The sequence below is a fragment of the Macadamia integrifolia genome, unplaced genomic scaffold (genome assembly GCF_013358625.1).
Source record: "Macadamia integrifolia cultivar HAES 741 unplaced genomic scaffold, SCU_Mint_v3 scaffold_218A, whole genome shotgun sequence".
Classification (NCBI taxonomy): Eukaryota; Viridiplantae; Streptophyta; class Magnoliopsida; order Proteales; family Proteaceae; genus Macadamia; species Macadamia integrifolia.
Genome location: NW_024870647.1, coordinates 195,734 through 213,722, shown reverse-complemented (window position 1 = coordinate 213,722; position 17,989 = coordinate 195,734). Strand labels below are relative to the sequence as shown.

At 38.8% G+C, this 17,989-nt stretch overlaps 1 protein-coding gene across 2 annotated transcripts in view; it reads right to left on the bottom strand.

Moving 5' to 3' along the window:
- LOC122071409 (prefoldin subunit 6) overlaps positions 1 to 9,003 on the bottom strand; it is a 28,772-nt gene extending 19,769 nt beyond the window's left edge. Inside the window, exons 1-6 of one of the 2 annotated variants that reach the window (XM_042635754.1) lie at positions 8,841 to 9,003; positions 5,430 to 5,547; positions 3,319 to 3,412; positions 3,125 to 3,195; positions 2,914 to 3,038; positions 2,758 to 2,818 (exon numbers count right to left, since the gene is read on the bottom strand). In XM_042635754.1, coding sequence (XP_042491688.1) covers positions 2,758 to 2,818; positions 2,914 to 3,038; positions 3,125 to 3,195; positions 3,319 to 3,403 — 342 coding nt within the window. In that variant the 5' untranslated portion in view covers positions 3,404 to 3,412; positions 5,430 to 5,547; positions 8,841 to 9,003. The remainder of the gene's footprint in view (positions 1 to 2,757; positions 2,819 to 2,913; positions 3,039 to 3,124; positions 3,196 to 3,318; positions 3,413 to 5,429; positions 5,548 to 8,840) is intronic. The other variant, XM_042635753.1, reaches the window with a different exon arrangement.
- Between the last annotated feature and the right edge of the window lie 8,986 nt (positions 9,004 to 17,989).

Below are 17,989 nucleotides of genomic sequence, written 5' to 3'. Positions count from 1 at the left end.
CAATCTATGGGTCTCTGGGGTCTATTCTTCTCTTCTTGAGACTGATTCCCTTTGGACTACCTCTCCCTCCTCCAATGCCTCTTGGGTCTGGCACAACATCCTCAAATTCAGGCCCAAAGCTCTTGAGACTATCCACTACTCCATTGGCAACAGATCCAATACCACCCTTTGGTCGATCCCTGGCACCTCAAGGTACTTTGCTATCTATTGTCAGTCCCAAATCCATTTACTCCTCTGGTTTTAGCAGATCAGCCTTGGTAGTTGTCATCCTTAGAAATGGATCCTGGTCCCCCCTAGTTCTCCCTCCCCTTGTCAATATCGGGTCGACCCTTCCCCCCCTTCCCCTCAGGTCACCGGGGTAGGCGGGACAATAACTTGGACCCCTCCTTCAGGCCTATTCAGCTCAACCTCTGCTTGGAATTTCATTAGTCACAAACGCCCTCCCATTCTTTGGCGTAAAACCATCTGGTTCAAGGGTCATATTCCCCATCACAGTTTCACTACTTGGAGAGCCTCATCAAACTGCCTGCCTACCAGTCTTTCCTTATCCATTGGCACATCCCAATTCCTTCTTCCTGCTGCCTCTACTGGAATGGAACTAAGGATGCAGACCATCTCTTCTTTTCCTACTCTTTCTCCTCAATTTGGAAAATCTTCCTTAAGCATTGCTGGCCCTCGCCTAGAAGAGCCATTCCCCTTAGCAAAGAATGGATTTGGATGGATATAACCTTTGCCAGTTCTACAATCTGTGACACTATTGGAGAGTTTGCCTTTTGTGCCACCATAAACCGTATCTGGATGGAGAGAAATTTTCATAGATAGACTTCCAACTCTCACTCCTCCGACAAGATTTAGAAAGCCATCTACTATAATGTCTCCTCCAAGATAACCTCCCTTCCCTTTCATCAGGCACTCCCCAAGAAACATGCTTATTATTGTCTCCTGGGGCCTCCCGCCGACCATCACCCCTCCCCCTCCTTAACTCGGCCCCCCTTTCTGACTTGATCCTTTCTTGGTTTTGCTGCCTTTTGGTTCAGTTGCCCTCCTGGCTTTTGCTCTCTTAACCTTATAGCCCTCCTGGCATTGCTCTCCCCCCCCCCTTTTTTTTGTTCTTAGCCTTTGTGGCTCCCCACCCCCTTTTCCCCTTGTAAAATCTTCTCCTCTTGGTGATGAATTATTTATTCATCCAAAAAAAAAAAAAAAATCAGGAAGCTTATCAACTTTCGTACTTGATCTGATGTAATTCAAGCCTACGATTGGGCTCTAAAACAGATTTACGATCTTTTGATCTAATACCAGTTGTCAAAAGGGCCTTGTGTGGCAAATCCTCTCCTGAAATTTCGGGCACATCAAAGGATTTTAGAGTGAGTTACCACTCCTGCGCATCTTTCCTCTTACCTTCATCTCTCATCTTTTCATCTCTTCTTTCTCCCTATTTTGTTTGGACTCCATTTTTCCCCACTTTGTTTTGTATGGATCCATGTAGCCGACCCCATTAAGTTGGGACAAGGTTGAGTTTGTTGTTGTTGTTATATCATTCCTGTGCATAGTTGTCAAGGCATCGCCTGGGTCCCTTGTTGGCGTCACCTTGGTTTCCCCTTAACAACTATGCTCTTGCATTTTTCTGGACTTCCGACTACTGGTTCACGTCAGGAGGTAGAAGACAACACCCATGTCCCCCCCTATTCAATATATGTTTAAACCTTATTCCTTTAGTTGATAGTAATGTCCCACCCTTTTATCTCTAATGCCTTCAAGACATTTAATAATTTCACTTCCCAGTTGCCCTAGTCATTATCTCATAACTCCCCTCTTGTACCCTTTATTTAATTACGGATCTTCCCTTTTAAAATTCTGCCTACTTACGGTCCTGCAACTCCCCCTATGCAAACCTCATTTCATTTACAGTTTTGCCATTATCTTTTAAACTTTGATTACTATACACAAAGGTGGGCCCATAGTGACCCCAATTTAGGATTTTCGGATCACATCAGTTTCTCTAACTTGACAATCTTGTTTGTGGAAAACTGGAAGAATGTCACCCATTTGAACCCATGTTATCATACTAACACTTATGTGTCATCATCACCGGCCTAAAACTAATAACCTGAATAAACTTAAGAAGACACGCAATCAATCAGAAAAACCATGTAACGTCAAACCATATGGAAATTCGACTTCCTCCATATGCAGATTACACTTTCTCCATAGAGATCATATTAGCTACAGTTACACTTTTAAAAGCACAGTAACTAGAATGTCCTCATTGAATAGCTAATAAATTACAGTGACCATTGAATCATGGATATCTTATCAAGTTTGAAGTCTTGCATTTTGTCCTGCTAGGTTCTGTTGCACCGATGGTAATGTGACTATAGAGGCATACAGTTTGATTGACAGAAAGAAAATGGGAGAAAACATCAGCTCCTCAAAGCTTGTCCAAGGTTAGGTTTTGTCCTTTCAAAACATCAAATGCCTCTAAGCTTGTCCCCATTTTGGATTTTTGTCCTTGCCTTCTGGAGGTTTTGCCCTTTCAATGGAATTGTTTGTTCCCCAATTGAAAAACACTAAAATATCCATGAAACATTATCAATTACATAACTAATCAATGAAGCAAGATACAGAATCGGAAGATTAGATGGATCTCACCAAATGACTAACTGAGAGTAATCATAATCAGTTATGGTGAAGAAAAAAAACTGGCATTTTAGTAACCACAAAGGTACTCCATAGCAAATGGTGAGGTAAAGTACTTACTGCATCCTTCTTGCTATTCTGTTTCTCTTCCAGATCTTGAAGATTACCATCAAGCCGTTTCCTGTCAGAACTCAAACACAAGAAGAATAGAATCCCCTGTGAACTGGTTATAATCAAGGAAATGAAAATGGAACACCTAAAACAAAGTCACCATACAATTCAGCGGAGATATAGTCAATGCGCTTGCGGACATTTGCATTTGCTTCTGCCAAGTCTTGCTTCACCAAGACCGGACCCATCAACTTGAACACATTAGCATTCTCATTCAACAGATCCAACTCCTATTAACAGAAATAAATAAATAACCAGAGGATAAGAGAATAAAGTGGAAAAGAAAAAAAGAATCTGAAAATGAAATCAAACTGACTTTGAGAACAAGTTCGTTTTCACCGAGCTGGATAGTGTACTTCTTTCTCACTTGGTGGTTCTTCGCAATATCTGAAATGAAAACGAATCTATGAAGTTGTTGGACTTCCAAATGTGGGAAAAAAAAATAAGATGGAAAGCTAAGGTCATAGAAAGTAAATTAAACGTAGAAGGAGAAGAAGACAAAGAACTCACCTTTTTGGAGCTTATTGAGATCGTTGGCTTTCATCTCCAGCTCGTGCTGTAGTTCTCGAAGAGCAGAAGAAGATGAAGACGCCATTTCTCTCACCTAGTCCGTGGTGAAGATAATGAATTGCATATCATATTAAAAAAAGGGAAAACTCATTGGCTTACCAAGGTGCCCAATTTTCATTTTGGTGGAATGATGGTGTGGTGATTGTAAAATTCGGATATATTGTAAATGGTTTAGATTAGTGATGCCCCAATATTACAGTCTAATTCAACCAAATATCTTCCAATGTAATTGGCATGTATCCCCATGTTTATCCTTATATGCTTTTAATTATTCTAACCATTGTTGTGCACTATCTTGTAGTCCAATATATCACATGCAGATATTTGGGGCCAATCGCTCATACAAAGTCTATCAGCAAGGGAATAAGATTCCCAAGCAGGTGGTGTGGGGATGCCTTTCCATGCCCTCTCACATTCTGACTGTGGATTTCGCTCTGACGCTGTCCCCTTTGACCGTGTGAGCGCCTTGTCGATGAGAATATTTTCCACGTGATTGGTGTGGCGTGGGAGATTTTCCCCACACTAGCGGCATGGGAAACCTAGCATGTGACATATTATGCTAATATCACCTTTCATGTAAGGGGGTCCAAATGGTCGGTTCGGTCCAATTTCGATTTGCCTTTTGGTTCTTTGTATATACCAGGTCAGACCAAACATGGACCAATAAGGTGTTTGGTCTACAAAAATCAAAACAAACCAAACCTGAACCGCTAGCTATCAGTCCGATCAGTTTCGGTCCATTACTGGTTTCTTTTAACAGTCTTTTATCGGTATAATTTTGGTCTGGTCCAGGCGTTCATATATTAAAGGGAAAAGAAGGTGTAAATTTACAAAATATAATTAAAATATATTGAGACTTTTACCGGTTTTATCGGGTTTGTCGATTTTTATCAGTTTTTTCCATTGCTAGTCCAAACTGTAGTGTTCGGAGACATCTCAGTCTCGTAGTTAGTCTTTAAAACTAAAACAATTACCAACCTGCTATGGAATTCTGTCAGTCTGTTTCTTGAGACCCCTACTTTCATGACTCTCTAACATTGGGATATCACCAAACAAGCACAAGGTTTGACACGGTTACACCCATACATATGTACTGATGCAGCAAGAGAAAAGGAAAGAGCAAGAAAGGCTAGGCCAGCGAGTGAAATACATAAAAATGAATCATGCTTCGAAACAGAATAAAGAAATCCAAATTAAATCCTTATGAACATAACAGGAAAATAATGGAAACTAGAAACTCATTCTCAACTCCAAGTCCTCAAAAATTTTTGGAATAGGGGGGTATGCATGCTTTCACAAACTGAAATGGTTCAATAGCAAGTCAGATTTGGCTAGAGAAGGAACCAGGAGAATTACAAAAAGATAAAACAAGGACAAAAAACATGGAAGGAGCAACCAATCACAGTAGCAATTTATAAGGAATAAACCCAAATAGAAGAAAAAAAACTATCCCAGACTGAATGTAGGGCATTGTTTGTCAACAATATCTTCAAGCAAATCGTGCAAATACAGAAATACCTTAAGCATCCACAGAGGATCTACTGAATGCAGAAGGAGGCTGTGGATCCTAACCATTCATTGAAACGAATAACCCAACAACAAGTTCTGATTTTCTTGGAAACAACTACAGAAATGATGGAAGGAATCCAAAAAATAATGATGATTAGCATAAACGTCATGGAAGAAACCCAGGGGGTGTTTGAAGCAATTAAACAGAGAGATTACATTTAATGAATGAATTTAAAGTCAAAAGTGGGAGACACACATCCGGGGCAACCGCATAAGCCAATGTGCATAGAATAGCCCATAAGAATGCAGGGTTTGGGTGGAAACAGAGAGCAGAGAGGAGAAAGGAAGACAACAGATCAAAGGAAAACCTCAAGGATTTCAGGGCTCGAAACGATGTAAAGAACCAGGTTCCCTCCGATGTGTAATCTTACCAGAGATGGGATCAGAGCAGAAGAGAGAGAGAGAGTGAGAGAGAGAAAGAGAGAGAGAGAGAGAGAGAGAGAGAACGAGAAAGAGAAAGAGAAGCAGATGTGAGTACATACCAGAGGAAAGATGAAGGTCTCCTACAACTCTTGGGAAAGACGTCGGTGGGTCTGCTAGGAACAACTGTCAATTTCATGAGAACTAAGGAGTCGGGCGGAGTTCATGAGGACTAAGGATCTGAGTGATAGATAAAATGGGGAAAAAAAAAACTTTGTTCAGGACGGTACATGTAAAACAATTGAAAAATTAAACAGGACAGTCGAAAAAAGGTCAAACATTCTGAAAACGAAAAATGGGCCGTACACATTTTAAACTGACATTTTTCAAGTACGGGACCAAAAAAAAAAAAAAGGCTATATAGACCCATAAAATTGAGGAATTATTATCTAAATGCATGTCCAAAGTTCAAAGCAACTATATTACATAAAACATGTCTGAAAAAATAACAATCATCCACATCACATATAGTATTTAGAATTAAACTACAGTTACATCTCATTCTTAGGATCAGATCTATCACTTCTCAAGTCTCAACTCTCAACCTTACCTCGACAAATTAGGGCCCGTTTGATTTTGTTTCTACTGTTTCTGTGTCTAGAAACAGCAGAAACAGTTTTTCTTGGTTCTGTTTTAAGAAACAATTTTTTGCCTCGACAAAAGTGTTTGATTTTTCCGTTTTAGGAAAAAATTTCAGTAGATATTGGTGTTTGATTTCACCTATTTCTGGAAACTGTTTCTTATGCTTGTCTCATAAATTACAGTTATGACATTAACATTTTGACAAAAGTTTTCATCAAGTTGCTTAACACAATATGAAGCCATGTACACCACTATTTCAAAAATCACAAATTTAGAAACTATGCAATACTTGTTGCTTCTAGAACCTAAATTTGAAATCTAGAAGATAATTCTTTGGGCATATAGGTTGTTTAATCATGATATGGGTGTTTGCAAAGGGGTAGAAGATCCTCAAGAGAATGTCTTGGATTTGGGGGTTGGGGGGGTGGGGGGGTGGGGTGTGTGTGTTGGTAAGGTTAGAGATCAACGGGGTAACTTTATATGGGCTAAAGCTAAAGCAGTGGTTTACTGTTCTTTGTAGGAAGCTGAAGAATTTACATGCAATAATTGGTTTTACATCGGTTTTACTTGGAAATTTTAAAATCTGAAACCCAACCTGTTCTGTTGCTTCTGCTACTAGTAAAAGAATGTGAATAAAAAATGACCCAGAAGGGTAAATGGGTCTCACTAATTAAGATTGATCCAAGGCCATGATTAAGAGTAGGAACTGGTAGGCATCTTGATCAAGAAGCATTACAGATGAGGTCTGATGCATAAAAGCTTTTGTAGCAGTAAAGTTCACTTTTTTGCGGGTTATTAATTAAGTAGCAGTTCGAAGGAAATAAGGAGAAATAACTGTGGAGTGATACAGTAACTAGTTGCTGATTCGATCTCTTGCATATATATAATCTATTTGAGGGGGAAGAGTCAATGTTCAAAGCTTGGTTTTATGACAATGGTTAAAACAAAACCCATTTCATCCTTGTCTTTTTGCAGGGGCAGAGATTCTCCTTTGTGAAGAGCTAAGACCCATCTTAAGAACAATCCCTGGGTTTAGAGTTTATTATAAAAGACAAATGGAAAACAAAGTGAAATTGATCATGAGAGAAAACTACTATATTACTAATCAAAAGCATTCTAGTGTAAGGGAAAGATCTTTCTCTAGTTCAGTTACCTCAGCTTGTTCATATAAATTGATGAAGTTCCGGTCTAGGGAGAGTTTCTAAAGATTTCACTTTGGTATTATGGGTTCAGTTTCAGAGACAGCAGAGCAAGAAAAAGGGGGGAAATGCTGGCTTCTGATAACGCAGAGTAAAAATGGAGGTGGCTTTCTAATGATGCATACCCAGTTTCAGAAATATCCAGATGATGCATACCCAGTCGCAGGGATGAGGGCTTCTGATAATGCATGCACAGTTTCAGACATATCCAGACAAAAAAAGTTTCCAGTTTCAGATGCATACCTAGTTTCAGACGCATAGAGCAACCAAAACCCCAAAACTGAATGAAATTTTCAGTTTCAAACGCAATCACTTCACCAATAACACAAATCAACAGAAAAAAAAGAGCAATCAGGCTTGAAATGAGAAAGGGTTCTTGTTGATCTTTCCCACAGAGATCAACAAGAGAAAACCCCAAATCCCCACCATTAGCAGAGAAGAAATTAGGGCCAAGGCAGGAACTCTAGAATGGGTTGAACAATTACAGTGGAGTTGCAGGTATAGATACTACCGATGAATCTAGCTGATCGATGCAAGATGACAAACCTTGAGCTTTAGGAACTATAGGGATGAGAGAGATCCTCAGCGCTGGGTTACGGGAACTATAGGGAACCTAGAGCTTCAGGAGCTTGGAGATGGAGCTGCCACTTCAAAGGACGAAGATGAGTGGAGAAGGGGAGTTGCAGGTTAACCTTCAGGTTTTTCCTTTGAAGTTGCCACTTGAGAGTTGTAGCCAGATATGGAGAAGAGTGCCTTCTATCGGGATTTTGTGAGAAGGGCTTGGGTAGATCGCCTAATCAATCGGTATTTTTGTGAATTTTTTTCCCTGTCTCTTTGTTTCAAAAAACTGAAAAATAGATCGGACTAGTTTCTCCATTTCTGTTTCAAAAAATAGATGAAACAAAACAAAAAAATCAAATGGAAAAGAGGGTTTTCTTCCTTTTCTGAGCACATAAAAAAGGGAAAACATGTTTCTGAAAACAAATCAAACGGGCCATTAATATGCATTATATCCAAAGAGAGGGACTCAACTACCAGAAAGCTTATATATATTGTATCTTGAACAACTGTGGGGTTCTCTATTATTCGGTACTGCAACACTGGGAAAAAACTTATTCCCACAGGGTTATCTTAAACAGAGTAACAGGTCCATTCAATTCCTTAGTAAAGAAAAATCATGCTAACCGTCTAGAAAATCAGGTCTTCACTAGATGCACATAAGACAACATCTCCATCCTTCACACTCCCGTCCTCCATTTAGCACCTCGGCTTATTTTTTGTTGATGGCATATTTGCATCACCATTTTCTGGTTGAAGGTAGAAGACAAAATCGATTGCAACATGATTCAAATTTACTATATACAGTCTCTCTTAATGGGGTCTGCCAGATTCACTGAGGCAAACTGGCAAACACCTCATATCCATGTCCAGAGCGCAGCACACTTACCCGTGTTCAACTCACTTCCATCAGTAACCACTTCATTATGAAAACAAAAGCAGCAGATCAAATTGATTTGAGGCACATTTTACTAACACGCATGAGTAAGGGAACTTAATTCATAATAAAGGAAAGAGTATTGAGGTCAACTGTAGATGTTAAGAGACTGAGACCAGAAATCAGCCTTATTTAAGCCTGAACCTGGATGAAACGAAGACAGGAAGCAGAGGAGGAGAGAGAACGAAGAACTTTACCTCCTCCGGCGATGGTGCTGCAAGGCCTGAATGGCTTCAGAAGAGAAGGGGCGAGTGCGGCCAGTGGCTTTGAACACTTGCAGCTCCCTAGGGCTCGGTTCGTTCTCTGTCCTCTCGGTATTGAAGGCTGAAGTTCAAAGATGAAGGGGTTAGAATAAAGATCAAAAGGGTCAAAAGAAGCGAAAATTGGGGGTTCAAATGTGGGCAAATAGTGTAATTTTCCTTCTCTTTCTTGGAAAAAAAAAAAAACAAGAATTCATTCAGGTGGGTATATGTGACTTTTTCTTTTTCTTTTCTTTTCTTTTCTTTCTTTCTTTCTTTTTTTTTTTTTTTTTTTTTTTTTTTTGGTAAATAGAGAATTCATTGATAGCATGGGGAACACAAAGCTTCAAACACACAGAGGGTATGAAGCCAAGGAGTAGAGTTTGGCCATAGTGTCTTATATGTCAAAGACAGAGCCTTATGGGCAAGGGTATGTGCTATATTGTTAGTATCCCTTGGAACATAAAAGAATAAACAAGCTGCAAATTGAGCCACCTGCAGAGGGGAAGGAGTGGAAGTTAAGAATAGTAGTGAAATCAGCTCCTTGCTATAAAATTCAACGTACAAATGGGTAAGGCCAAGAAATTGTGCTTGAAGAAGACCTTCCCTAATTACAGCAGCCTCACCAATAGTGTTGTACTTGAAGACTAGTCGATCCAAGGTTACAAAGTGTTGGGTGCCACAATGGTCATAAATGATCATCCCAATTCCACCTAAAGAAGAGTCATGAGGAAGGGTTGCATTCCCATTCACTTTAAAGAAGCCATGGGGGGAAGAATCCAATGATTGATCACATGGTTCTCACCAGTGGCCGAGCAGGGAGATTGTGTCCGATTAGGATTAGTTGCAGAATTCTACAAAAGATTTTTGGGCTAATTGAGCGACTTCCAGAGGGTGCCATGCCTTTCCACCAAATACCATACCATTTTCAGGCAACCCAGATGTACCAGCAAATGAAGGAACAAAGGCTCAGCATTTCGGAAGCTTGTTTTCTATCTTGATGTATAAAAAAGTCCCAGCTCAATAACCATTCATGGAGCTTTGCCACTCGATGGGGGAGAGAAAGATAAAGAACTGTTGAACCATATGGCTTTGGCAACGGGTCAATCTAATAAATATGATTAGTTGATCCAGACACATCCACATCTAGAGCAAGAAGGATCAAAGATCATATGTTGAGAAAGAAACCCATCACCTGAAGCAAGACCTTGGCCACAACATCTCCAAGAAAGGATCTTATCTTAGGAAGGGTCTTGCAACTCCATATTCTTTTCCAAACCTTGTCAGGAACTTGCCCCCAAGGGTGAGATCAAGAGGAAGAAGCTTGCCTCGAAGATTTTTCAGTATGAAGGTTATCAAGAAGATGGTATGTTGTCTTAACCGAAAAGGATCCATTGTGGGATCCTCCCCAAACCTGGCATCAGGTCTAGGGAAAAGACTGATTTGGATCTTCAAAATCTCGTCATTATTAGATGGGTGAAATAGAGAGTCCAACACATTTAGATTCCAATAGCAATTGTCATAATCAATTAGAGCTAAGACTTTTAAAGAGAGACTGCCCACAGGTGGAGGATAAGCAACTTTAAAGTTCTTGATGGTGGGCATCCAATTATCTTCCTATACTAAGATGTTATCACCATTTTCAACCTGCCACAATAGACCTTGCGAAGAACTTCTCTTCCCTCTATAATACTCCTCCAGGCCCACGAGGGCTGGTTTCCTGCCTTGGCACTAAGAAAGGCAGACTTAGGAAATCGATAACCTTGAGAAACCTAGCCCACAACGAATCAGGATATGACTATAATCTCCATCAACTTTAGACAATAGGGCTCTATTGTGAAGAAAGGGATCCCTAAAACCAATGCCTCCTTTTTGCTTGGATTGACAAAGTATAGTCCATGAAACCCAAAGAGTCTTCTGAGTTCCATTCTTCTAGCCCCAATAGAAATTCACCATACTCTTTTGATTTGGTTGTGATAGGAGGTAGAGAGTTTAAAATGGGAACCTGTATAGTTGGAGATAGAGCAAGCAACACTTTTCACAAGGATTTCTTTACCCGCGTGGGATAGGAGTTGATGCTGCCAGCTAGCAATCTTATTACACACCTTTTCACGAACATCTTGGAAAAGTTGTGCCTTAGAGACCCCAAAATCTGTAGGCAGGCCCAAGTACTTGGAAGATCCTTCCCCATATAGAATTTTTAGAATTCTAAAGAACCATCTCTTAATTCAAGGAGGGGTGTTGGGGCTAAAGGTGAGACAAGATTTTTGAAGGTCAATAGCTTGCCCACTAGCCTTGGAATAAAGGGTCAAGACACTCCTGGAGATGATGAATTTCCTCCAAATTCACTTCTAGAAACATGATGCACTCACCGGCGAACAACAAATGAAAATTGGAGGAGCTCAATGACGAACATTGACCCTTTTAATAAGATGTGCAGCTTCATACTTGGACAAGATCGAGCTAAGAGCCTGTGAGCATGATATGAAGAAAAAGGGGGAGACGGGATCTCCTTGTCAGATGCCTCTTGAAGGGATAATAGCACCTCTATCAGCTCCATTAATCAGAATGCTAAAAGAAACTAATGTGATGCGTTGCATGATGAGAGAGACCCATTAGAGCAAAAACCTAATTTAAGAAGCATATGGTAGATAAAGGGCCATTCTAAACTGTTATACACTTTTCGCATATCAAGTTTAATAGCAACAAATTTTTTCTTACTTGTCTTACGCTTCTTGATGTAGTGAAATAGCTCATGGGCGATGTAGACGCTATTTGAGATTAGCCGGTCAGGTACGAAGGAGGATTGATGAGGAGATAGAATGTTGTCCAAAGCTCCTTTCAGTCTTGAGGCTAGGATCTTGGTGATAATTTTCATTGCCATATTACATAAGCTAATTGGGCGGCAGTGGTTCATGGACTCTGGATTAGCTCTCTTTGGAATAAGACATACATACGTCTTGTTTAGCTCACGAGGTATAGATCTCGAGATAAAAAAGTATGAGACAAAACTAGTTAGATCAACATTTGCAATGTCCCAAAACTTCCAAAAAAATATTGGGGGAATCCATCAACCTTCAATGTGCCATACTGGATAAAGCTTTATGAATCTCTTCCATAGGTGGGATGACACATAGGGAAGCATTAAGATCAGCAAGAACCAATGGGTCAACAACATCTAAGATCTATTGAAGAGCTATATGATCAGTGGCTTTAGTGGAATAAGTAGCATTAAAATGGTCGAAAACTTTCTTAACCATTTCAGCATCTGAAGAAGTCCAACCACCCGAAGGAAGCCTAAGTTTGGTAATTTTGTTCCAGTTCCTTGGTTGAATGGTTGAAGGATGAAAGAAGCTCGAATTCTGATCTCCACTCTACAACCCTGAGATGCATGACTTTTGGTGCCAAAGTTCTTCTTCCCTAGCTAATTCCTTAGCAAGTAATTTACAGATAGGATTTTTCTTTTCCTGGGAAAACTCTGAGGTTGAAAGACCTTGGCGATAATTGAGCTCTTCCTTTAAAGCTACGATTTTTGTCTGTACACATCTAAACACTTCTCGGTTCCACTTTTTCAGAGAAGTTTGGCACCTGTTTAACTTACTATAAAGTTGCCTTCGCTAAACCAGCTGGTTGGATCTCCCATGCTTTGGTCACATAGATTTATAGCCCGAGTGGCAAAGCCACATTGATTCGAAATGAAAAGGTCTTCTACCACGAGTAACCCCACCTAGGGTATCCACTAATATGGGACAATGGTCCGAACCAAGGGCTGGATGAACAGAGATAGTAGCATTATCAAAAAAGGTTCTCCAAGCATGGTTGGATAAAGCACGATTATGTCGTACCCCAATATTGGAGTCAACATGACGTTTGTTATTCCAAGTGAAAAATTGGACCATTTTCCCCTAATTCCATAAAGTTACAAGCATACAAAGTATCTTTGAATTGTTGCACATCCCAAAATCCCCTATTATGCCAAGAGACAATAAAGTTAAAATCCCCAAAACTGAGCCATTTATCACCCTTGATACTGCCAATAAAGATTAATTTGTTCCATACAATATGCCCTTGAGCTCTGTTAGGATCCCTGTAGGCGCACGTCATAAAGAAGAGATTGTCTTGGAAGGTAACTTAACAATCGATAATTATGTTATATGTATGAAAATTTAATGTGATTCTACCATAGTAAAGTAAGACCTCCAGAGCCCTTATGTGCATTAATAGAGACTTGAGAAGACATCTTTAGCTTGTTTCGAAGGAAGTCAATTCTTGGAGATTAACATTTAGTTTCAATAAGGAATATCAAATCTGGTAATTCTGATTTAGAGAGATTCACAAGGGAATTAATAGTCAGGGCTCTCCCGAGACCCTGACAGGTCCAACTTGCAACTTTCATGATGGTTTGTGGGACTGATAATCCCTATTCTCCATTAATGTGTGCACTAAAAAATGCTCTTGAATTTGGCTTTAATTTGTAGATTCATTTGGGGCGGGAGAGAGATCGAGCTCTCTTTGATTTGCTTTAAGTTGTGGTCTCATCCGGGTGGGAGAGAGATCAAGTTCTATTCGATTTGGTAGCTACCTTAGAGGTTTCAGTGGTAGGAGATGAGTGTTTCGATTTGCGTCAGGATAGAGAGGAGTTGGGAAGGACATAGGGATAAGGATGGACGCTTGGGGTGGATTGAAAGATTAATGATGGGTTGACCGGCTGCATCATGGTTGTATTAGGAGAGTTTTGTGGATAGGAATCTGTTATGTTAATAGGACTTGGGCCTGAGTCAATACCTTGGGGCCCCATAACTGAGGTAGGATTCAGGTATTGAGTCTGGGCCTATTGTGGTGAATGAGCTAGATTTAGTTTTAGAGCTAACGGTTGGGTGGGTATGTGAGTAGAGGTGGTTGGATTCGGGCCAGATAGGGGGCAACCTGCCAAATGATTGAGAAAAGAGACAATTGCCTCATTATGGTTAGGTCTGTGCTAAAGGTATGACTAGAATGAGGGAGCAAGATTTAGGTGAGGGAGGGGAGGCGTGGCAGGGCTGTTTGAGGTAAGGAAGGGGATGGAAACATGATTAGTACTTTTTGTGATAGCATAGCCAATAATAGTACCACTTCGTTACCAGGCTTCAGACATATAAAAGTAGTAAACAAAAATTAAACACATCTAAAATAAGAGGAACATCTCTCAAAGATGGCGAAGTGGTACTACGATTCGCAAGAACATTTCCTAATTCATCTGAGTCGCTCCACACCTCCCCGATTTTCTTGCCCTCATCTTGTGTCTGCTTTAGACCACGTAGTATTCCCCTAGTGTATGCTTCAATGCTTTTTCCTATCATCAAGTAATCAACACTTAATGAAACATATTTACTTAGATTTATAACACAAAATACCCAACTAGGGATGTTGTTGATTGTTTCAGTGACACCTATAGAAATAAGAATTAGTGGGTTTGCATTTGGTAAAATAGATACCATCGGTATCGATGTTTGGGTTGGAATCATCTGTTGGGTAGGATGGCATGCTTGTGCAATCTATTACTTCACATGGTAAAGAATTGAATTTCTACCAAAAAAATAAAATAAAATAAAAAAGAATTGAATGGGGATTGGGTCGAGCCTAATTAAAATACACTTTATTTCCTTGAATCCATATAAAATAGAAGGTTATGGTGAAATTACTAAAAAAATGATTTAAAACATCATCTTAAAGGGAAGTGAAGATATACATAATCATATTATTAAAAGAAGGTGCAGAGATGACTTCAGTGCGTAGGCCCAATAGGCTAGCTGCCCAAATTCTCTTAGAAAAATCACAAGATAGAAAGCTATACCAAATAGATTCTTGTTAATTTAAGTATAAACTGCAAGTGGAATCTACATCCGTCCGTTTTCCTATTATGTCTTTAATAGGAATTCCTCCAAAAGTGATCTTCTAAAAAAAAATTTTTAATTTGGGATGCAATTTGATTATTCAAAGAAATCGCAACCAATGAGAGCATAAAGATGAGCATGCACACCTCTTTATAACAAAAACATATGGATCAAGTATAGAATAGTTATTTAATTTAGATTCTTGGATCATTTGGGTGTTCTAACAATATATATATATATATATATATAAGATTTCCATCTTAAGGCCAATTGGCTTTAGAGTGGGGTGGCCTCTTGTGGCTCTTATATAAGATAGTTGAATTACTCATAATCGATGTGGGACTATCTCAATACTCCCTCTTACATGCAAGCCTCTTATGGCTCTATCTTCGTGGGTTGAGCAAGGAGCCCATCATCGATGGAGGCCCAAGCTAATTGGTTTTAAAATGAAAGTCTTAACATGGTATCAGAGTGGGTACGTTGGGCTTCCGTCAATGATGGGCTCCTTGCTCAACCCACGAAGACAAGGTAATAAGAGGATTGCATGTAAGGGAGAGTATTGAGATAGTCCCACATCGACTGTGGGTAATTCAACTATCTTGTATAAGACCCACAAGAGGCCACTCCACTTCAAGCCAATTGGTTGGTGAAGTACTATTCAGAAAATGCGTTTTGGTAATTTAATGGTTTGGCTGAAAAACGAACAAAAAAAATTCGGATTCAAACAAAAAAATTGGATGTTAGGATAACTAAAAAATTCCAACAACTTTAAGTGGATAAAATATGCAAATTTTTTTTTTTTAACTATACATCAAGGAATATTTTACCCCTATTATACAGTATCCTTTCGTGATACTGTAATACAAAGGCATTTTATTGCTTAATAAAAGATGGCCACACCAATGTGATGGAATTGTGGAACTCATTAGACTGTTGGAACAAAATAATAGGAAGATTAAGAAGCAATCTAGTCATAATGTTTTAATCAAACTAGTCACACTTCTGCTTAATACTATTGTCAAGTACTTTCAAAATGAATTGATAATGTAGATAAGCATAGAAAACAAGAGTAGCTTCGTAAAATTTAGAGATTTCTAAATCACTTGATTCATATCCCTAATAACCACATCAAAATTCAAAGAGGAAGTTCCATTAAAAAAAATTCAAAGCTGAAAGCAAGAGTAGCTTTGAAAAATAGAATAAGAAAATCAAAATTTCAAGGATCTTTAGGTCATTGTAACATTGAACAAGCCTCTAATCTCTTGTCTTTCATCTTCAATTTTCTAAAATTAATTCATTGCATTAGCCATTGAGAACAAATCTTTTTTCCCAATTAATCTGCTATCTCTTATGATTGGGTTAGGATTTGGGGGAGCAAGATGCAGAGACAAGGAGGGAGCCAAGGAAGGGGCAGGTGGGGTGAGGATGGGGAATGAGTTGGTTGGGGCTTGGGACTTGGGAGAGGAACTGAGGGGGAGAGAGTGGGCGGCCTAGGGGATAAAGACACAGGGCAATGGTCCAAGTCTTAAGGAGCTAAGTAAAGAGAGATTGAGAGCATGGCCAACAGACATCATTTTTACCTGAGAGAATTTTCCCCCAGACCGTGTGATGCTACAAATGCTGGAATTGCCGAAAGGGAAAGAGCAATTCGACAATTCCAGCAGTAGGCGGAAGCCTTGGAACCTTAGTCAATGCCTTAATGGGAAGTTGGGAGTTGGGATTTGGGATTGGGAATGCAAGTTGGAGGCTTGCAGTCATGATTCGCGAAAAGGGGGGGCTTAGGGTGAGGGAAGAAAAATGTAAACCCTATTTAAAAGGGTTTCATGCTTAGTTAAAAGTTAAAATAATTTTTTTTCTCCGAAAAACGGTGTTTTAACTATACCTGAATTATTTAGATATAATTCGGCGTAGTCAAACTAATCATGATACTATTTACCACTTCATATAAGGCGCGATGTTTATAAACCATTGAATTGGTGAGATTGTATTCGCTTGAATAATTTGTAAATTCGATCTGATCGAATGAATCACGAGAATTCGACGAATTGAATAACACTAGCGGAGACATTTGAAAAAATCCTTACATGTCATATAATTGCAAAAAGATAAAATTCATAAAAAAAAATCACTTGCGATGTTCCACTGTCCGTTGTCTACAACAAAATCTCTGACCAGTAACACCATATCATGTGAATGGGATGAGAAACTAAAAAAAAAGAGTAAAAAAATCCATATTGTAAGAAGCATAACCTGACTTTAGAAACTATTAACCTTCGATTTGGAAAATTTCTAGGTTGGATGGTTTTTTTCTTAAATATACATTTGGACTTTGGGTTCAAAATGAAAAATTTCAAGGTAAGAGGATCTTTTTGAAATATTTAAATCAAATTAGGGAGTATCATTAAAAAAAAAAAAAAAGATTTTTTAATATTTAAAAAAAATAAAAAATAAAATCCTATCCTACTGCATAAATTTTGGGAATCATCTTCTTCAACCTCAAGATTCCTTAACCAAAGTGTATAGGTAATATATTTGATTCATAAGTGATCAACTAGTTATCTCACAATTTATAGTCATGAACAACTGGCAATTAAGCTTACGAAGCAGATTGATTCGATCATTTATATCCAGTTAGGGAATTCATCTACCGTTTCTGTCAACTATGGTCTGTAAATGACTTAGTTGGATTCATATTTGCCTAAGAACTAAGATTGATAGAAACAAAAATGGTTGAGTCCAAACTCATGTCTTGGAATGTATTTGTTGGCACTGAAGTACTGATTTGCACCAAATCGATGCGATAAGTCCAAGCCCTTATCTTGTTGATGTCTCTACGTTGGAATAATCTGCTTCTTGTTCACAACATAGTTTGATCTTCTTCAACCACATTTTAATTCATTTATGAAAAGGGTAGCACACTTGTAAAATTTTACTCAATGAAAAATTTCAAAACTAAAAACAAACAAAAGAAAATCTGATTTTACCGTAAAATGTTACTAGGAAAAATTTTCAAGCCAAAACAAACGGAGCCATATTGGCGAGTTAAATTCGACATCAAAATTAGGTTGCGGCTTGGGATGCATAATTCCCATTATACCTTTTAACTAAAGGGGTTAAATATATTTAATTAATTTCACACTTAATAGTGTGAGATTATTATTATTATTTAACCAACAAAAAAATGATTATTATTATTATTATTTTTTTATGAACGGAAAATAGATTAAAGAAAAA